The sequence below is a fragment of the Mustela nivalis genome (genome assembly GCF_964662115.1).
Source record: "Mustela nivalis genome assembly, chromosome: 18".
Lineage (NCBI taxonomy): Eukaryota > Metazoa > Chordata > Mammalia > Carnivora > Mustelidae > Mustela > Mustela nivalis.
Genome location: NC_139037.1, coordinates 38818598 through 38840130, shown reverse-complemented (window position 1 = coordinate 38840130; position 21533 = coordinate 38818598). Strand labels below are relative to the sequence as shown.

At 51.6% G+C, this 21533-nt stretch overlaps 1 protein-coding gene across 2 annotated transcripts in view; it reads left to right on the top strand.

Moving 5' to 3' along the window:
* The first annotated feature begins 9218 nt into the window (after positions 1-9218).
* The window catches only part of TSHZ3 (teashirt zinc finger homeobox 3), a 75824-nt gene continuing 63509 nt past the window's right edge, over positions 9219-21533 (top strand). The window contains exons 1-2 of one of the 2 annotated variants that reach the window (XM_082712086.1): positions 9219-13309; positions 14184-14872. In XM_082712086.1, the coding sequence (XP_082568212.1) occupies positions 14833-14872 (40 nt within the window). In that variant the 5' untranslated portion in view covers positions 9219-13309; positions 14184-14832. Of the gene's footprint in view, positions 13310-13578; positions 13922-14183; positions 14873-21533 lie in introns of those variants that run through there. The other variant, XM_082712087.1, reaches the window with a different exon arrangement.

The window sequence follows — 21533 nt, the reverse complement described above, 5'->3', positions numbered from 1 at the left end:
CCTCTATAATTCCATTTAGATCACATTTTGGAAAAGGCAAAACTATAGGGAGGAAGAACAAATCAGTGCTTCCGGGTGTGGGGGATGTGGAAGTGAAGGGCTAGGGGACCCTCGGACTACAAAAAAGCAGCAAAGTCGTGTTTTGGGGTGATGGAGGTATTTCAAACATTAGTTGTGGTGTTTCTATGACTCTAGAAATCTGTCAAAACTCAGCCACATTAGAGGAAGAAAGGGAAAACTGAAGGGGGGAAATCAGAGGGGGAGATGAAGCATGAGAGATTATGAACTCCGGGAAACAATCTGAGGGTTTCAGAGGGGTGAGGGGTGGGGGGATGGGGTGTCCTGGTGAAGGATATTAAGGAAGACACGTATTGTAATGAGCACAGGGTGTTATATGCAAATAATGAATCATGGAACACTACATCAAAAACTAACGATGTGGGGTATGGTGACTAACATAACATTAAAAAAAAAAGAGAGAGAAAAACAAAAAACTCAGAGACCTATATACCAAAAGAGCAAATTTTACTCTATGAAAATTAAAAAAAAATAAGTTTTAGAGTTTAGTTCAGCAGTCTTGGCGGTCAATGCGTTGGCCTTTTGAAGCTGATCCTCCCCCCATCTTTATTCATTTTCTCCTGCAAAAGATGATCATTAACCCAATCAAGGCTTTGCATTCCCTGGTGATCACAACTGGTCTACAGAATGAGGCCCTGAAAACTGAAGGGAAGGATGGAGCTCCTCCAGATCAGTGGTAAGATTCTGATTCTTGTTTCTGTTGGATGTGGACTAAGAAGCAAGCAGTTCCACTTGCTATTGGAGGCCCTCTTGAAATCACGAGACCACTGGGGACAAGCTGACACTGAAAACACAGAACTAAGCATTCAGAGGGCAGAGAAAACTGGGTTTCTGTTTGTATAGTCTAGCCAGGATCCACCACTAGACAATTTCCTTAAGCCAGTGTGAGTCAGGGGCTGTACCCCTTGCCGACTAAAGCATCCTCAGAAGCGTGCTTAGGGATCTCCTCAAAACATCTCAAGTTCCAAAGCCACTTGGAACAACAGGGCACGTACCTCCAACAGAAAACGGGAAAAGGACTTGGACAGGGCCCTCAAGAAAAGGACATCCAAGTGGCCACACACATACCCACAAGTGCTCGATCTCCTTAGCGTTTGTGGGAACGCAAGCTAAACACAAAGGGGGGAACAGCAAACCACAACCCCTAGATTAGGAAGCATGAAAAATGAGGGGGAGAAAATAGCTAATACTATCATAGGCTGACAAGGAGGTAGAACAATGAAAAGACTTAAAAATAGCTTCTGGGAGTGAAAAGTGACATCATCTCTTTGGAGAACAGTCGGGGGTTGTAGGTCTATGTGCTGGACGACGGAACAATGCCACTTCACATAAATGTGTCCCAAATGGACTCTTTCACACGTGTGCACAATACATGAGTAACTGTGGTCCTGGTGGCATTTTTCATAAGAGCTGGATAACTGGGGGGGGGGGGGAACAGAAACAAAAAACTACTATATGGCAATATAGTTGTGGTCCACGGCTTTGAAAATGACCAAGGGCATCCATCCACAAGTTAAGTCTCACAGTTGCCATGCTGAGCGGAAGAAAGAAGACACAAAATAACTCGTGCAATAAGACTTCGCTTGTGTCAAGCTGGAAAACATGCACAGCAATGAGCCCCTGTGTGCGGAAACCACAAAGCAAGGCCATAAAGGGGTAAAAGTCAACATGGTAGTGGCCTCCAGGAAAGGGGATTCTCATTGGAAGGTATTGTGGGGGGGGGGGGGGGCTCTGGTGATAGAGTGGTGGTTACCCAGTTGTTGGTTTTATAATATTACTTATATCATACAGGTGATTTACATATTCTTCTACATTTGTAATGTATCTCACACACAGAAATATAAGGAGTGAAAAAAAAAAAATCAGATTCTAGAGAAATGCCAGAAACCAGTCTGGTGCCATTAACTATGGAATGAGTGATTCTGAGTGAGGAATTCTGGAGGACTGGCCCCAAAGAGAGACTATCTAGACGGACCTCAGCTTTGTGGTACTTCATTACCATTTATTCCAGACAGAGGCCTTTTAGAAGTATTTGCTTTTAAGGAAACATTGTATTCTTTGTCAAGTATCAATCTCCTCTCTTAAGTTTAATATGAGCATTAACCTTACAGAGGGCTCTTACTGATTCACTACACTTCAGATCAGATCTGTTTCTTATGCCAGTCCGCAGAGACGTAAGGTGAGCTGTTCTACCCAATGGCTTCTGATTTACCTGGAGGACTTTCCTCTTAGAGATTCAACCATCAGAACCGGAAGTGCAGGAGGCCACGCCCAATACCTCTCAAGTCAGGAAAATAGATGCTGTGGGGACTGGGCATAAACCAGACAGTTTCTTTGCAGAAAATACTTTCTGGGTCTTATTTGAGTCTATTAACTCCATTTTAAATGTAAATCCAACAGGCTCAGAAGTCTGTTTCCAAGAATGCGTCAGCTTAGAAAGAGAGATGAGGCAGAGGACTGCTACCAGAGCCCAGGACCACCGGGGAGCTGACACTGAGTAAGGGGACAGACTGAAACACATCTCAATTCTTCTAGGCCTCTAGGGGCATTTATTGCAGGGACAGCAATGAATTGTTAAATTAGACATTGACTAAGTCTTTTTTAAGAAATCAGTAACAAGTGCCGTGCATAATAGATAAATAGTATTGAATGGTTAGCACACCTGTGCATTCCAGAAAACAAAGTTTTATAGAGGCTTTCCTGCAGAGAGAAGTCATTCTGTGAAAATGCTAGAAATAGTATAGACGTCCTCTTATCTGCGGTTCTGCTGTCTGTGCGGTCTCAGTTATTCGCGGTCAGCTGTGTTCCAGAAGCAGATGATCCTGCTGATGTAGGGACAGGAGGCCCATCGTCACTAACGCTATGTCACAGTGCCCACATCGCTGAGCTCGCTTCATGTCATCACGGGGGCATTTTATCATCTCACATCATCACCAGAAGAAGGGTGAGTACCACACAATCAGACACTCAGAGAGAGAGACCACACTCACATAATTTGTATGACCGTATACTGTTAGAATTGTTCTATTTTATTATTAGTTATTGCCATTAATCTCTTACTCATACCTAACTGACAAATTAAACTTCATCATGAGTGTGTATGGATGGGAAAAGTCATCGGATATACAGGGTTTGTTAGCATTCAATTCAAGACAACCACCAGGGGTCCTGGATTGGATCCTGCATACAGAAAGGGGGAAATATAGTAACCCTATTCCAAGTCCCTATGAGTATATGTACGTGTACAGACACAAATATTTAAATACATTCATGTATATAGAAGTCTATTGGAAAGTACTAATCTATGTTTTGCTGTGAGTGTGTGCGTATGTGTGCACAGGCGTGTGCATGCTGGTTTGGATCCCATTAAAGAATTCGGGATTTGGATGGAATTCACTCTGATAGCTGAACAATTATGGAACAGCTGCATTTTCAGAACAAAATGACCTTTTCATCAAGTTACAAAACATTAAAGGTTAAAGAATGTTTGAAAGGAAGTTAATACTTTTAAAACATTGGGAAAATTGCCATGCTTTCAAAGACCTGACCAAAAGGAGAGGAAGGCGCCAGACCAGCAGGTATGAGCACTATTGGGGGGAGGGGGGCATGACATATTTGCCTTGCCTGCTTCATTGAAAACTATGAATGAACCTACTTCCTCAGGAAATGAGAAGAGGCAGGCCTGTGATCTGCACAGCACGGGAGCTCACGCAAGGAACCCTTAGCGGGCTGGTTCCTAATTGCAATTTTGAAGTCACATTTCTTCCTCTCGCGAGTAGCGATGGCAGAGAGCAAATCAATGAGTGTCAGATTTTCCAGGCTTCTATTTTCCATCTGACCTGAATGGCTCACATTCCAGTCACTACTAACAGGGAAAATAGAAATATCAGTGAGGCTCTTCACCATGCCCCTTCCTTTAATTAGCTCCCGGAAAAACCTGGAGGGATCCGCCTTATTCGCCCCTGCGAATGCTCACTCTTCCCAGGAAGTCAGGAGGCCTGGGCACCACTATGCCTCCAGCATCTCCCCTCTTCCTTCCTTTTTGCCTCAGTCCAAGCACCTGCTTGCATCCTGGGGTGCATCCAACATAACCCCACTTCTAAGCCTGTCTACAGAGAGGTCCGACCCTGTGGCTACCCTTCTCACAGTGGCTGGAGGAGGGGCCCCTATTTATGGCCCCGCTACCTCGTGCTGAGCTCTTCACCGAGGCACCCACATGCCTCAGCCCACATGAGCCTCCCTAGCACCCGGGCGGTGGGCTCTACTGTGACTCGCCCATGAGCACACACAGCTAGGAATGCTGCTCCTCCTCCAAACCCCTGTCTGACCCTGAAAGCTCCCAGTACATACACAAAGAGGCAAAGATTTCAAAGGGCATCTCCAACTTTAATTGGATTTTTCCTCCCTGAGTCTCTACTTGGTGCTTAAGATGGAGAGAACTGAAGGAGACAAGGCTGAATGAGGGGTGGGGGAGAGCAGTCTGTCTGGGTCATGAGCTCCGGCCCTGCATCACACGGTCAGAAGTCACATTCACCTGTCAAGATATGTGCACACCCACATCATACTCACCACCGTGTGTTTGACCCTTCTATGCTGCCGGTGGTTACATCTCTCCTAAGACACACCATTTAGTTGTTCTCCCTCATTCCTTCCAGACTGCTCCCTCATTCCTTGTGCCTCGTCTGGTTCAGGTAGGGCAAGGTGCTGGGCTGGAGAGCCAGCTCTCTAATTTCTCACCTTTACTGTCTACCTTCTTGACTCTCAACGACGTGCCCTAGATAGTACCATCCTCGAGAGGGAGCAGCTTGCATTTCTGGACATTTGAGACGGGAGTGTCTCCTTGACAAATTTCACTGTTGGAGAATGACTCTGGCCCATTTTCAAGTCTCATTGGTCCTGGCCTACAGGTGAGGCCTGAGGAGGAGTAAGGAGGGCTTGTGGGCTCATGAGGGCAGGGGACTCTTTGTCCTGCAAGGTAAGCCAGACCTCTGGGAGGGCCCCCTCCCTTCCTGAGCCTGCCCTCACTGCCTCAGGGGCCACAGGCTTCCTCCCGGTGGGGAGCCTTATCCCCAGGCATTCAAGTGGGCTGGGACTGAGGGTTCTCTTGCAAGCAGGGAGGCCCTTTTTATACCTGAACCTAGCCCACCACCAGCTGTTCTCTAGTGTAGTCCCAGCAAACACCTTCTCTTTAGCAAAAACATTCCTAAAAAAAAAAAAAAATACCTTAAATGATGCAAAAGGCTTCTTTACCATTCAATTCCCCTATTTGGGCAATATATTTTGAAAGTGTTCGTAACACCTTTAAGGTGATCAAAAGTCAAAATCTGGTGTCTCTCAAATTGTATTCAGTAGCTATTATTTTTTTTTTTTCCTGTGTGCATTTACAAATGTTAGCTAGACAGCCTTCTGCCAGGCTCTGAGAACACTACCTGCCCCCACCTCCTGCTTCATCCCTTTCACCACTTGCCCCGTGCAGATGACCTCCTGAGCTCAATGTCTCCTAGACAGGTAGCTAGAAGGCTCTTTGGGCAGGAACTCAGACTTCCCTCTAGCCTGACCATCTTTTGCCTAGAAGGAAGGGTGGATAGAGATCAAGCACCACCCTCTGGAGCAGTTTTTGGCGGGGACCCTAGTCTAAGTCCTGTTAAGATGGAAAAAGAACAACATTCTCGCCAGGCCAGCACCAGGAAAGACAATTGAATGTCCACAAACTCTGTACTTTAAAAATAAGGCTGCTGGGGTGGGGTGCCAGGCCCCAGGGTACTTGGCTCAGGATGGGCTATGGGGTTGGGGGGAGGGGAGAGATGCTCAGGGTGCAAGAGATATCACTTGATCCTTGGCACAAGCCAACCCGGTATTCTGTGCAAAGCCCCTTGTTAAGTCTGGAGCCACAAGGAGGAGCCAGGCCAGGAGGGCAGCTTGCCTGGGTCCTGTGGAGTCCTGTTTTCCTGCACACCCACAGGTCAGCACAGTGACAGATCCCATCCTTTGTCTGTGCACTTGAACACACGCTGATTTCCACACCCCTCCATGCTGGGCATCTGCAGCCTGTGCGCACCTTCCTCCTGGCATGTCTTTGCACATTCATAGGATCCTTTGCCTGGAGGTCTGGGCACTTTCTCCAGGACATGTTTTCCCCAGGGGAGGAGCCCAGCCTGCCACCATCAGCATACTAACACTGCCTGCTTTTCCTAGGAGCGGGATACCCACAACCTAACTAAGGTCTGTGGCCCAGCCCCAGGCGGGGCACAGGCTCTGAGGTCTCCCAACCTAGTCCTAGCGCCCAGCACCCTGGACTTTGGGGTCTTCGTGGGCAAACAGTTCTCTGTTCCGGGGGAGCTGGTTTTGCACGCTCCAGAATTTCGGTATTGCGGGGCTTTGGAGAAGGTATCATAGACTTGGGTGGGCAAGGATCTTGTCTTGAAACTACGTCCGTGGAGCAACCATGCTCTTTTAACTTCAGCTAGCTTAGGAGAACCTAGGAAAGGGGGGTTAGGGTGAAGGGGCTAGAGCTCTTCTTGAACCCCTTCTTCAGAGGTCACCACCTGCCCCTGCAATCCACCAACACATCCAAGTCATCCAAGTGTAAGACGCGCGAGGGGACCACAGCGTACCTAGTCCCTGAGAGCAACCTGAACCCACAACCTCCCTTTCCTTACTCATCCTGCCTGGGGCTGGAGCGACCGCCCCGACAGCCCACCTCTAGAGGGCGCTGAGGGAGAGGTGGTACTGAGAGCTCCCGCGGCGGGCTCCAGGGGGAGCCTCAGGGACTCCACCCTTTACCCCTGGCCTAATTTGAATATTTCATTGGCTGCCGCCAGTCTGGTCAATTTATCATGCAAATGCGGGTGCCCTCCGCGCGGGAGAGGAGCCGCTGCCCGCGCGGGAGAGCGGCGCCCGATTGGTGGCCGAGACAGCGGCATTTGTAATATTTTTCTTTGGGCATTGGAGTCATTTACCAATGCCATCGTCGCAACTCCAGGCACTGAATCACAAGCCACTTAAGGGGTTTTATTGGCAGCTTTGAAACTTCTTGAACATGTTCTTTTATTTTAGATCAAGTGCCAACCTATTTCTGACCTCCCCCCACGCCCACCTAAAAAGCTACAGCGACTACAAACTACCTTGCACCCTTGTGAGCTGTGCGTCGGGTGGCCGCCCCTGCCATGCCACAGAGAGGAGGACTCTGGGGTGAGCGCTTGGTAGACCCGAAATGGAGAACTTTTGCGAATTCTTGTGAGGGTTAGGGAGGGGGACGGATAGAAGAGGAAACACAAAAAGCAACCCGGAGAAAGGAGGAGGAGGGGAGAAAGAAGATGAAAGAGATGGGGAAAAGAGAAGTGTCAGAAAGAGGAAAACAGAAGGAAGAATTCAGAGCTTCTCTACGGAGGAGGAAAATCTCGGAGCTGTCAGAGCCTCTGAGGTCAGAAACTACCTGCATACAAAGAATCTGGCCCTTCTGACAACCTTGTCCCAAAGAACTCTGGCTCTCCTATTCTGGATATACTGATGAGGAGCATCAGGCTTCAAAAAATTAAAAAAAAAAAAAAAAGAGAGAGAGAGAGAGAGAAAGAACGAAGACCCAGCTCAGTGCCCAGCTCTCTTGTACCTGTCCTACTGAGAATTGCCCTCGGTCTTTCCCGTTTGTAAATTCAGGGAGGAACACAAAACCATAATGTGTATGACAGAAAAGAAGAGCGATTTAGGGAAAGAGAAAAGGAAACGAGATTCTTCTTCCTCTTGCAAATTCTCGGGCCAGTTAATGAGGTCACCAGGCACGCAAAGCTGGGCTGTCTGGTCTGCGAAGAGCGGGTGATTTGATATCTGAGACCCCCTCCTCCTCCTAGGGTTCCTACATAGGAGCCGAACACAGCCTCACACTGGGGTGCCCACGCATGGATTCAGAAACACGACTCGTGCCGGGCATCTCTTGCAACGGCGAGGGAAGAGATGGGCACTTCTATTTCCCAGCTAGCAGAAAAGTACTGGTCCCTTCCAGCCAGGGGTGAGCCCCACCGCGCCTGCACCCATCTCCAAGGTAGTTTTTTGTTTCTGTTTTTTAAAGCTCTGCCCAAATGGTTTCCAAAAATCCATTTCATCCGGAGTAGGGAAAAAAAAAAAATAACATTCCGCAGCGAGTAATTCGGGAAATTCCCGCACAAGTGAAAGTAGGCGGGAGAGATTGGACTGAAGGGCATTTCGCCAGCAATTGCTCCCTCCGAAGTGGACTTAATGTGTATAGGTCCTCCTTAGACCAAAATGCAAAGGCTCATTTTCTTTATTAAATCGTAGGTCTCCTGAAAAGTTTTTGAAAGTTCGGTAGATGATTGAGCTTGAAAAATTACAGAAGAAAGGGCAATGAGGTCCTAATTGAACTTGCCAAATCTGAAGATGCTAGACCAGGAGCACAGACAGGCTGGGGGGAGCGGGGTGACTCCTAGCCCATCTTAGGAAACTGGAGAAAGTGGTCCCTAGGAATCACCCAACCAGGAGATGGGTAGGTAGGAAGACCTGGTTCCCCTCAGATAACTATGATTCTTCCCTCCTTATTAGGTATATAGTTTTGTTTTTGTTTTAACACAATTATAATTGCCTGGAAATTTCGAGTCCATAAAAATGAGGCATTGAGGAGGGGGAACTGCCAGCCCTCACTTACTAAGTGGCTTGGCTGGGTCAGTTTCCATCCAGAGTTCTCAAGGTCCAGTCATGCTGGCCGTTCAGGGTCTGCCTGGGGCCCCCTTCCTCTGCCCCTCCCCCCAAAAGACCAGGGACATCATGCCTGGACAGTGAAAGGCCACAGGCCTCGGAGTCCAGTGGTCCTCCTGGGAATGGTGGGATGCAGTGAGCATAGTTAGGAAAATTGGACCAGACCACTGTGCTCCCAGCTACAAGAAATTTACAAAGGAGTAAAGCCCGGGAGGGTAAGAGGTGGGAGTCTGTGTACCCCTGTGTGTGTGTTGGGGGTGGAGTGTTTCATGCCCCAACACCAATCCTTGACCTTGTGGTCAAGACAGTGGTCTCCTAAGTTTCTTCGAAGCTTGATCTGCCCCCCTGCTGGTTCAACCCCAGCTCATATCCAGGCACGCCTGATGCAGCTCCCTCAGGGCCCCACAGAAGTGGTATTAATCTACGGCTCCGATTTTCAAAGGTTTATTTCACGTCAAAACTGTAAAAGTTCTTAAGAGAATTTACAGACAAAACATCTGGTTCGTTAAAACAAAGCTACCGGAATAAGAAAAACAAACTTCGCTGTTATGTAAATGAACTTTTAGCAAACAATTTACCGCCTGGCGAGGGTCTGGCCCCAGGGTCCAAATCTCTAGCACTTAGGCAGGGGGCGGAGGTCCTGGACTCCGTTCCTGGTTGAGGTGTGCAGGTGGAGGCAGGCAGCTTCTCTGCCTCACGGGGTTTTCCTTTGCCTAGCTCAGACAGTAGTGTGAGAAGTGTGTAAGGGGGCAGCCGGAGGCCAGCATTTCGGTGGAGGGGGCGCAGGCAGGAAAAGGATTTGGTACTACCTCTCTTGCAATTGCTGGGTAGTCAGTGGGCTCCCCAAGGGCCCTCCACCGGGCCTGATATTTTCACACTACAAAATGGAAGGGGGGAGGGCAGGCTCCCTGCATACTTCACCCAGCATGCTTTGTCCCTCCAGGTGGCCTGTTCTGCCCTGAGGGCACAGAGAACCCCTCTTCGTGGCCTGGGTTTAGGACCCTAAGTTCCTGGGACCTTGGCCTACCCTGGCTATCCGCCCTCAATTGGCAGCGTCAAGGATGCCTTCTTTCCAGTAGCATTTCCCTCTGTGGCCATCCCGAGTGAGGACACACCTTGGCCTTCCTTGGGTCAGGCACACTGTCCCCCACTGGCCTCATTTGCACCTAGAACACAACCTTGGACTGCCGCTTCCCCAATCCTACTTCTTTGGTCTTCAGCAGTATGTTATGGGCCAGCTCCCTGCCCCTCCACTGAATACTTGTTCACAGCCACACCTGTGTTTGACTCTCCCACCCCCCAGATTCCACCCCCCCAGTCCGGCTGTGGGTCTCTGGTTGGCCAAGTTCAGAAAGGCTCCCCTGGTTGGGGCAGACCCACGCAGATGGGCCTGGAAGACTAGTGCCTGTAGCTTGCAGAGCTCAAAAGGTTGGTGTCACATTTCTAACCCTTGACCTGAAGAACTGGTATTTGGGAGGATTTGCACTGATTAGGGCTCATCGCAATGCCAGGGAGGAGGGGCAGGGTACCAGTGGGCCCAAGTCGCAATCTTGGGGCTCTGGAATGGTCTTCAGTGGCCCGTGGGAATTTTCTGGGCTCACAAGCGTGGCCACCCCTATGCAGGGTGAGCCACCTAGCCACAGTGAGAGCTGTCCATTTCTCCTATGGGCACCTGCCTTTGGGCATTTCGATGTGTCCCTCCACTGCTCCTCAGCCCGCTTGTCCTTTTTTTGTTTTCAGGGATTAAAAAAAAAAAAATTCCGGAAAAGCGACACCTCCCCCAAATGGGAGCTTCTAACTGGCCTAGGGGGTTACTTTTTGCGTGACTCTCTGGGCTAAGTTAACCAGGTGCCTGCGCGCGAGCGGAAGCCTGCTGTTGCTTTTCAGAGGTATCTGCAACTCTTTGGAGTGGAGTAGAAAGATTTCTACACAGTGTTACCTTCTGCAGAATTCTAGCTTCGCCGCCGGGCGCCGGCTTTTCCGCCCTCTAGTTTAGCGTAGAAGCGGTTCAGCCGCACCCTGGAGCGCGGTCCCTCCTACCCAGGGGAAGGAGCCCATGTGTGCGCCGCTTTGGCCGTCTCTCTGGCCTCCTCCGGTGCCGCGCAGACCTGGCTCCCGGCGCTTGCCGGAGAGCGGCTCCTCCATCCCTTCTAACTCGTGAATCGGGGAACGAAGACAAGCCCAGGTTTTGACCCGCTCCTGTAGTCGACTCTTGAGGGGGCAGAACTCACCAGGCACCCGGACAGGAATATTTGCAGTAGGAATAAAGTCAGGTAAAATGCCGGGGACCGCCACCCCGCAGATGTCCAAGGAGTAGGTCCTCCGTGCGTCCTTCCCCTGAACTTCTTAGGGGCAGGACAAGACAGACCTTTTGGCCTGGCCAAACTGATCAGGCACATATATGAAGATATTTGTCTTCTGGACAGTGGGATGGGGAATTAGGGGTGGGGAAAGCAGGAAGAAAAGCAGGGGAACTTGCAACCACAGCGAGGTCAGCATTCATGGAGAATGGCGCTGGGAACTACCCATAACGCTCTGGCTTCTCCAACATATGGCCCTGCCCTTTCTCCCTCCGTAAATAGCATGTTAATTACAGACTTGCTGTTATCCGGATACCATTTCTCCCTAAATCGAGTCCCCGTTTTTTTGCCTGGGATTCGCGTTTTCTTCCCCTTCTCTGGTCCTCACTGTCAGGCCGTGTCAGGCAGCAGCCAGGTGGGGCCTGGCAAAGTTTTAGCTGTATACCTTCTGGCTAAGGTCAGCCCCAGATTCAGCCCCGCTGAAGCGTATTTAGGCCCTGCATTCAGGTACCTATTGTGCTTGGTGCTCATTTGGGAAGACTCCCTTTCCTTTTCTCCTACACCACACCCATTCCACAGAAAAGGGGCAAAGAGAACTTGGAATTACAAGGGCTAGGTTGACAGTGTCCCTCTCGAGCTGTCCTATTCCAAGGACGGCCCGCAAGACTAGTCCCGTTTTGAGGTCTTGGTATTAAAGATGGTGCGCATGGTTAAAAGAACACCGTAGAGATTAGGGTTCCAGGCTGTGCCACGCCGGGCCAGAACCCTGTTTAAGTGTTCGGCCAAGGCAGCGCGGTCGCAGTATGCACTCCGCATAGCCCGTGTTGCGCGTGACGGGCTGTCGCTGCGATGTGCAGCTCATTGACACTGATGGATGCGCCAATGGTTGGACGGACAGATGTTAGGGCGGATCGCACAGCGCGCGGCGCCTGAGCGGGGGAGGGCGAGGTAGCGATCGGGCGGTGGCTGCGGGCGGTTCGGAGACAGGAGCTCAGGCCGCGGCCCGCAGGGGGAGGGGGCGGAGGGAACGAGGTTTGGAGAGCAGCGGGGGGAAGGAAAGGAGGAGGGGGAGCATGAGCCAGGGCGAAACTCTGAGCCTTCCGTGCGCAGCGCCCAGCGCTGTGCACCCATCACTACCGGCGCGCTTAAGTGGGCGCTCCGCGTTGGGAAGGTGAGCGGGGGGCGGGCAGGAGCTGACCTCGCAGGGCACCTACCCTCCTTCAGGCAAGAGGCTCCTAGCGCCGCGACCAGAACCGAGAGGCCGCGGGCGGCGTCTGCCAACTCACCGTTTCCTCGTTCGCAAGAAGCGTTTCACGCCCCACGGCCGCGTCTCCCGGGCCTGGAGGGGCAGTCGCTTTAGCCTCTGCGGCGGCAGGCACCAACTGCTCGCCGCGCCCCCGCCCCCGAGTCAGCCACACACTCGACCAGGCCGGGAGCCCAGCCGCAGCCCGACTCCGACTCCCCCGCAACCGCCTGGGGTCTGCACCCCGCAACTCCAAGCGCTCCTGCGCGCGCGAAGGCGCTGGAGGCTGCTTTATAGCCCGGGAGGACGGCAGCGGCACATCTGCATTCAAGGAGGCGTCTGGACCGAGCCCAAGCCCGCAGGCTGGGGGCGAGAGGAGACTTTTGATCTTACCGTCTGGGTGAGATCACGGTCTCCTGGTCTAAAAGAAAAGAAAGCATGCCCGTGAACTTTTAAAACAAACTTACATAAACAATCACAAAGAAAAAAAGATATAGGGGGAAGGGCAGAAGAAAAGGGGAAAGAAACACAAGAAAAGAAAACATTAAAAAAAAAAAAAGGAAGGAAGGAAAGGAAGGAAGGAAAAAAAGGAAGGAAGAAGGCCGGGGTTTGCAGCTCCAGGAACGCTCCGGCAGCCAGTCCCAGGGCGCGGGGCTCCGGCCCTCTCCGGGACTGTCGGACGCGGGGCCCAAGGGAGCCCCCGGGCCCCAACCGGCGCGCCCAGGAGCGGCGCCACCTCGGGGACCGTGGGCCTGGCGGCCGCCCCCACACCCCCACCACCGCCGCCCGGCAGCTCCCAGAGCCAGCCCAGCCGCGGCCGCCCCATTCCCGGCCCAAGAGCTGGCCCAGGGAGACGCAATCGAGCCCGCAGCGCATCGATGCGCCGCCGCCCGCGCCGCTCCGGCTCCGGCTCCCGTTCAGCCGCCGCCGCCCGGGGGTCGTCCCAATGAGCTCCGGCCCACCCGCGCCCTCGCGGCAGCCCGTAAGTGAGCCCGCGTCGCCCTGCCGCCAACGCAGCCCCGCCAGCTCCTCCTCTCCGCGGCCCGCCTGTCCGGCCCGCTCGGCGCCTCAGCGACCCCAGTCACCCAATCAATAATCAATTCTTTTCGCCCAGTACTGGTGGCACGCCGGGCGCTGGGCGCGGTGGCCCCCTCTCGGGGGCGCCCCGGGACGGGGGATGGGCTTCAGAGCGCGAGTTCCTTCCCCCGCCCCCGTCCCGCCCTCGGATCCGCCAGTGCTAGGGGTGGGGGCGCGGCCGGGCGCCTAGGGGGCGAGGGGCGGGGTGGGGGTGGAGGGACCGCGATCTTCCCAGGCTGAGGAGGAAACTTGGAGGCACCCCCTCGCACACCGACCCCCGGGACGGGCCCGGGAAAGTTTGCCCGGGAAAAAAAAATTGGGGGAAGTGGCGGCGGCGGGTCCCGGGGGAGGAGCCCGGGTGGCGCGGGGTCTGAGAGCAACCCCCACCCACTCCGGCCCGCGCCCGCCTCCTCCCTCGAGGGCGCCGGCGCCCGCCCGTGGGCCCTGGCATCCCCGGGGGGCGCGGGCCCAGGCCCGGGGAGCGAGCTGGGGGCTTTGGACGCGGCGGGTGGAGAGAGTGCGGCTTGGGCGGGGCAGCGGGGGGCGGCCAGGGGGCGAGGCCCGGTGGGGAAGCCGGGCGGGCGGGGGTTAGCGAGCGCCCCGGGACTAGCTGGGCCGGGCCGGCGCCGCGCCCCTGCGTGCGCGCACTGGGCGGGGGCGGAGGGGCGGCACCCCCTCCCCGGACGGGGCGGGGGTCCTAGACAGGCCCGGGGCCGGGAGCGGGGGTGCGGCGCCCCCGCGGGCGGGCGAGTGACACGATCATCTCCTTTTCCTTTAAGCTTGCCTGTTGCCGACGCCGCCGCTCCAGCCGCGCCGCGGGCAGGAGACTGGACCGCTGAGCCCCGGGCCGCGGCGGCGGCTGAGCGCCCCCCCCGGATGCCGTGACCCCCTGCCCGGGGGCGGGGGCCGGGGCAGGACCGGCCGGGGCCGCTCCCGCGCTCCTCCTCCCACCCCCTCTGCCCGCCTTCTCCCCCTCTCCCCGCCCCCCGGCCCCGAACCCCGCGCACCTCGTCTGGGGACGGGGCGGGGGGGGGGCAGGGCCGCCGTTCCTCCCCGCCCCCTCTTCCTCGGGCCTCTGGAGCGATTTGTCAAACTTCCCATTCCGCCGGCAGCGCGGTCCTCCTCCTCCTCCTCCTTCACCACCTCCTCCTCCTCTGCCTCCTCCTCCCCCCCGCGCTCCTCCCTCCCCGCGCCTCCCTCGCCCGCCCTCCTTCTTCCCTCCGCACGTTCGGGATCGCGGCGGAGCGCGGAGAGGGGGGGACGCGGAGAGCCGGGGCGCAGCAGCATCCTGCGGGCGGCCGCTCTCCGGGGGGGAGGCTGAGAGCCGGCCCGCCTCGCCCCCCCGCGGGCCCGCCGCCCCTCCCTCCCTCTCCTCAGCCCGGCAGCGGCGGCGGCGGCGGCGGCAGTGGCAGTCGCCGGAGGAGCATCATGCCGAGGAGGAAGCAGCAGGCGCCCCGGCGCGCAGCAGGTACGAGCCGCTTCCCCTTCCTCCTCCTCTTCTCCTCCTCCTCTTCCTCTCGCCGCGGTGCGCCTCCGGCCGGCGGCGACCCGGCTCTTCGCCCCACTCCTCGCCCCTCTCCCTCTGCCCGCGCAGAGTAACTCCGGGGCGCCCAGGCTCGCTCTCTGCTCTGCTCTCTGGGTGCGTGCGCCCGCCTCGCGTCCCGGGCGCCCCCCGGACGCCCCGCCGCGCTAGCCCTGCTCGGGCTCGCTCCCACTTCGGGAGCCGCGCGCGCTCGGGGCCAACTGAACCGGGCTGGGTCCCTGCCCCTTCAGCTCTCCGGCGGCGGAGGGGATGGAAAGGAGCCCTCTTTGGTCTCTTTCTGTGGGGGGCGGGCGGGGTCACCTGAGTTCCCCGGGACACCTTCCGCGTCCTCCCGCGGCCAGCCGGCGGGGGACAGCCCGGTGTCTGCCGAGCGAAAGAGAGCCAGCGAGTGAGCGAACGGGTCCCTTCGGCCACCTTACTGCTAATCCAATTGATTCTTCATTTATTGGGCCCAACGCGGGCAAGCGGTGGAAGCCAGAGCGCACAGGGTCTGGGTATTGTCAGATGACTGTCAAGTCAATGTTAGATGCTGGCGTTCTCTGTATCCCTGTTTGTTTTCCCTTACCCCCACTCCCTCCTTCCACTGCTTCTCCCACCCTCATCTTCTCGTAGCACTTAGTTCTGGGACGTGTCTCTGTACTTTCAACCCCCCCCCCTTTTTTTTTTTGCCAGGAGTGTCAGCTCCTGTTAAGACTGAGCCGATTTTTTTTTTCCTCTTTTCTGGAAAAAGCATCATTGAAAACAAAACAAAACCCACACACATAACATTATTTTGCAATAATGTCAGTTGGGGGCATGTTGCCTGGAAGAAGGGTTTCTGGCCCTTTGCCACCCTTGATTTGATGACTGATTGATCGCCCGTCATGCTGCTGCCTTTGATCTATTCATTCCCAATAAACATCAATAAATCACTCGCAATGGTGAGGCCAAGCTCTGTGACGTCACTAGGGCCCTGTCAGTGCAACTTCGGGGATTTGGGACGGATTGCTGAGAGGACCACATATGGACGGGATGTATTTTGATATGAGTAACATTCAGAGGCACAGAGGTTCAGATGCTGCCTGAAGCCTGAACGGGAGGGTTCAGTGATGGTTCATGTCTTGTTTTTTCTGTTCTTCTCTTTTGGTGGAGGAAGGGAGAGCAGAGGGCAGGGTCCGGGCATTGCCTGGCTCCCTTCTTGGATGAAGACCTTGTGCCCATGCTGCCCCCGAGTGCCTGTGGCAGCTGTGGGGGTGACGGTGATGGTCATTGCCATCATGTGAGCCGACATTGGCCGTGGAGCTCACACATTGGCTGCACTCTGAACTGGAGTCTCCTTACACAGGGTCACGCAGAGGGAACGCTCTTTCTTCTCCCAGAAAATGTACTCTCTTGTTCGTATCTTAAGAAAATCCTCGAAGAAAACAGACGTGGTTTGGGGACATATCATTGCAGGTTTTGCTCTCTGTCTCAGTGTCGCCCAAATTTAGGAAGTTTGAAAATCCCCGCGGTGGTTCTAGGGAGGGTGCTGGCACTTAGGTCACCTCCTGGCTGATGCTACTTGCCCATTCCACCTTCTCCTTTAAATTCCCAGCTCAAGCAATGAGCTTATCTACCCAAAATAAACTCTAAAAGTTTGGAGGACTCCTTCACAAAGTTGGGCAGTAGGAGTGTCTTGGGCTTCTTCCAGTCTTTTACATTTTTTCTTTCCCTTTTAGATGCACATTTTAAGGTATCTGTGTGCCTCAATCAAAGGAACCATATGTGATTACATCTTTACATTTAGTTTAGAACTCTCTCTACGGTTGCTTCATCTTTTCTTCTCCACCTTGCCAATCTGAGACTCTTCTAGGATAACTTTCTGCTAAAAATGTTAGCAAAGGAAGAAATGTACTGTTGATTTTATTTATTTATTTATTTATTTATTTATTTATTTTAAAAGCAACCTGTTCCCTAACCTTTTTGCACCTTTTAAAAAAACCAGCCAGGAAATCGCAGGTCAGTTAAGAAATATTCATTATATAAAAACTTGACTGCCCGGCTAATAGGAGATGGAAGAATGGTTTTGCTCTATCAAAATGACCCGTCAAAACGACTTTGTTTCATATTTGATTTAATTGTCTCTCTCCTGACAGGCACATTCATCAATAGCTTAATGGTCAATCAGAAGTTGGCAGCCTGAGTGCTTTCTTTCTTTCCCATACCCTGGTTTTGGATTTACTTTATCAGAATGCCTCTGCCTAATGGACGCGTGAGGAGGGGGTGGAGAATGTCTGAAGGGCTACTTATTTAAGAAGAGGGGAGGGATGAAACAAAACAAAACAAAACCAAAAAAACCAAAAGAAGAAAAAAAAAAAAACGTTCTACATGTAGGCCATCGCGACGTAGGCGCAAGCCAATAAGTGAACTGCCTGAGGTTTTTGTTTGTTGGTTGGTTTGGGTGCAGGAGAAACTTCCCATTCCCCCCCCCTCCTGTTTTTAGTTCTCACAGCTGCAAGTTATAAGGTTCATGCCTGCTTTTGTGGCATCCTGGGAGTGATGACAAATTGATTGCTTTGCACTGATAGAGAGTGGGAAAAAGAAAGATGTCTGCTGATTGGTAACTGGAAATCCAGTCCCCAGCAACCTTGAGAATACTCGAGAATTTTTTTTTTCCCCTCCAAACTGAAAGGTCCGCTCAGCCATAAAAAAAGAAAAGTTGTTTTGCCAGCTTCATTAGTGTTCACCTAATTAGCTGTAAACCTGATGGATTCCTGACAGCTTTAATGATTGGAGATGACAAGCTCGACGCAGTGTCATCCAGCAGAATTAGGTTTGCAGCTAGTTTGATGTAATCAAGTTGATATTACACAGTCCTGGCTGCCTTTAGTTGTGCATTAACTCAATTTTCTGCTGCAGGTGACAAATGGGCTTTGGTACCTGGATAATCATGTCATAGGAATTAGGGCCCTTTTAATGGTCTGGGGTAGAATAACAACCACAAAGGGCTGAGAGCTGGGAAGAGTGTGCAGACCTAGCACACAGGTGCATACAGTTTTCCTAACTAGGCCAAATGTAACATTGCTCTCCAGAAGGCCAGAGCAGCCTCCAAGAATCCCTGAAAAGATGTATTTCTGTACTTTAGGATTTTCTTGCTTTCTTTCTTTCTTTCTTTCTTCTTCTTCTTCTTCTTCTTCTTCTTCTTCTTCTTTTTTTTTTTTTTGATAGAAATTATGCATGGCTTCCTGTCTGTTCTCACAGGGAGAGATACGTTTCTTCACCTGCTGAAGAGAAACCTGGGCAGGAGGGTCCCTTTTCCAGGCGTGTCATTCCAAAGGGATGACATTTTTTGCCGGCCAGATGTTTTTGCCTCAGAGGAGGAGGATGGGAGAGGCCCGTGTCCTTCAGGCGAAATGACCATTGTCCCTTGTTCGAAATGGGACTCTTACCTGGGCGTGATTTTTTTTTTTTAAAACAAGTATTCTTTGAATATACCAGAAAAAAAACAAAAAACAACAAAAAAAACCGAGAGCAGTATCTCGTAGCTGATGACATTTTATCCATTCTTATCCATTTTCTGGGGGAGGGGGACTTTAAAATCTTAAAAAAAAAAAATTGCCTCAACTTGAAAAAAAAAAAAAAGTCCTCAGTGAACGACAACTTGCCATTGACCTTTCGAGTCTTAGTCGCTGAAAGAGAGTACTCTTCCAAAGAGTTTTTGGGTGGTCACATCAAGAGGGGAAACCTTTAAGCATCTTGATTTTTGTAAAAGTGTTGGGAACACCTTAGGTTCTGTGGGTGTTCCAGATCTCCGGGGGGCCCTGGGGGCAGGGTGGGCTTGCCTAAAAGTTAGGGGCATGGTGCTGTCCATGTCTGGCCATCCGGGCCTTGGTCGTCCACACACAGGGCAGCTCCTCTTCTCTGTCAGAGGCATGTGGAGCCTTCAGGAAGGTATTTCGGCGTTAGCCCTGGGAATGTATTTGCTCTCAAGCTTGCCACACCTTTCTCCTTCGGACAGGTACTCTGCCCTGTAGCAAGGTGACAAGATGACCAGTTCAGGCCGCTCTGTGACCCATCCCCCCCAACCCCCACCATTTTTTCTACAACATGGGAGGAACAATGCACCTTTTAAAAAGGAAAATCAAGAAGACGAAGGAGAAAAACAAAGAGGGTGGGAGACAAGACTATCCCCCTGGACGTCCACCTAGGGTAGGGAATCTTCCAGCATCAGCTGCTATGCCCCCCTCCCCTTATCTTGACAACTGTCAGTTAGGGCTTCAGTGCTCTCCAGGGCCACAGTTGATTGTGAGCGGTGGATGTTGTCATTTTGTTCTCGGTGTTGCCTTGAGCGCGCTCAGGAGCGAGCAATAGTCAATAACTTGCGTACCAGCAGCTCTGCCCCAAATTGTCTCACATGCCTGCCTTTTCCCTCTTTTTACCAAAGATTGTTTTGTAAAGCGATTAGAATGAAAGGTGACCGCTCAGGGCCATGGGGACGTCCGGGAAAAACCCAGGTGAGGTCCCAGAATCAAAGCCCTTCCTTCCTCTCCCCGCGCCACCCCCCCCCATCCCCACCTCCACTCCTGAGGTTTCCGGAAGGAGAAGGATCACCTTCTTGAGGGCAAAGTTCCTGCACTGTTTTGGGGCTGGGGGCTTTCCCTTCCACTCTGGTGGTGACAGGGCCAGGCTGGGGCGAGGGCTGCGGTCACGGGCAGGGGAGCAGGAGGGACAGGAGCAGAGTCCCTGTCCTGGTGTACAACAGCCATATTCATCCAGGGACATGAGCAGGTCACAGTTATTCTGAGTGCAGATTGCAAGGCTTTTTTGCCGGCCCATTCTTATTCCTGCCTATCACTGGACAAACTATAAAAATAGCTTTGGTCCGGTAGTAATAAATAAATAAATAAACAAATAAAATAAATAAATAAAAGAAGGAAAAAAGAAAAGAAAAATAAAAAAGAAGTAGGGTGTGTGTCCCTCTGCCCCTCTTCTGTGTTGGTGTGCAGCCCAGTTAGGTCGATGGGCCTTTCTTTCAAAGAAGCTGTCTTGTAACACTCCTGTAGCATTTTCCCACAGCCCATGGAGAGAAACGGCAGCCCAGAGCGGTGCCATCACTTACCTCGGACCCTCTCAGGTGTTCACGGCAGCATGTGTATGCGTGTGTGTGTGTGCATGCGCGCGTACGTGTGTGTGTGTGTGTGTGTGTGTGTATTTTAGTTATGCTCCAAATTGTGGTTTCTCTGTCTGAAGTTAAAAATGAAAGGTGAATACAATATATTGTATTTGGTAACAATGATATGGACTGGTACATCTAGACAGATAATGTGCAGTTGTAATTAGACTCAATAGACAGGCAGTCATTTTTAAATTCTTTGACACATGCATAAAATAGTCATATAATAAGATAAGATGACAATTTTATGTTAGGTTGATAAAGTGTCCTGATACATGCATTTAAATGTCTGTAAGCCTTTAAAAAAAATCCAGACAGATTAATTCTAGTTTCCAGTATTTGCAGTTAGTCATTAAATTAATTTTTAAATCCTACTAAACAATGGCTATGAATATTTTTTTTTCTTCTTGTTTTTTATCTTTCTTATTTATTTTTTTTTACCTGAATTTCAAGGAATGGATACATAGGCTTGGTAGCTTTCTCTAATTTTTCAACATTGGTAAACAGTTATATTAGATGTGGATGTGAAAATTCAGTTTACTGTTTGTAACCAGAATAATGCTATGCATTTTTGGAAATTCAAAAAAAAAAAAAAGGGAGAGACAGTAATAGAGCCTAATCTGCTTACGACCACTTGCATGAACAACTGTCATACTCTAGGTTTAGGAATCTTTATTAGAAAGATTACATAGTGTCCTTGACCAAATATTGAATATTTTATAAGCCCCATTTAAAAAAGAAGACATTTCGAGCACATACACTTGATTTGATCAGCACTTAGATTCTTGGGTTTAATTACTTTCAATTCTGTAAATTATTTTAATATTTCAACAAGAATGGCCCAAGAGATGTACTGGGGTGGGGGGAGGCATTTCTCTAAAGGTCACGTTACCTGGACTTTTTCCATCATCTTCTTACCTTGTTTTCTCAGATGTGCAAAGGTGTGGCTCTTGAAGAATAATTTCAATTTGTTTGGGCTTAATGATAAATTATTAATTCATACTGTCAGGACACATGTTATTAATTATGACTGTGTTTTCTTCATCCAGAACAGCTGTTGGGGAAACAGTGTAAGTTCAGATTGTCTTCAGGGGGAGGGTGCCAAAGCAAGGAACTTACCAACTCCTTGTCATCATATTCTTGGTCCCCTTGTTTTGGGAAGAAAACATTGCAGGGGGCGGAGTTCAGGGGAGAGGGAAACTGTTCATTCTCAACCAAGAGGGACACTGGCAGATGCTAGCTAATGTCCATTTTTTTGGGAAAGGCAAGCCTAACTCTTAATGCTTTTTGAATTCAGCTGGGATTCTGAAGATGGTACCTGGCCCCTTCCCAAGTCCAGGTTTGGATTGGCTGCTTTCTTCATCCCACCAGTGCTTCTTGTTTTCTTCTTAGTCTTTGGTAGACCAGAAGGTCGTGGCCACAAGTCTGTAGTGACAGAAAGCAAAATACTCCGAG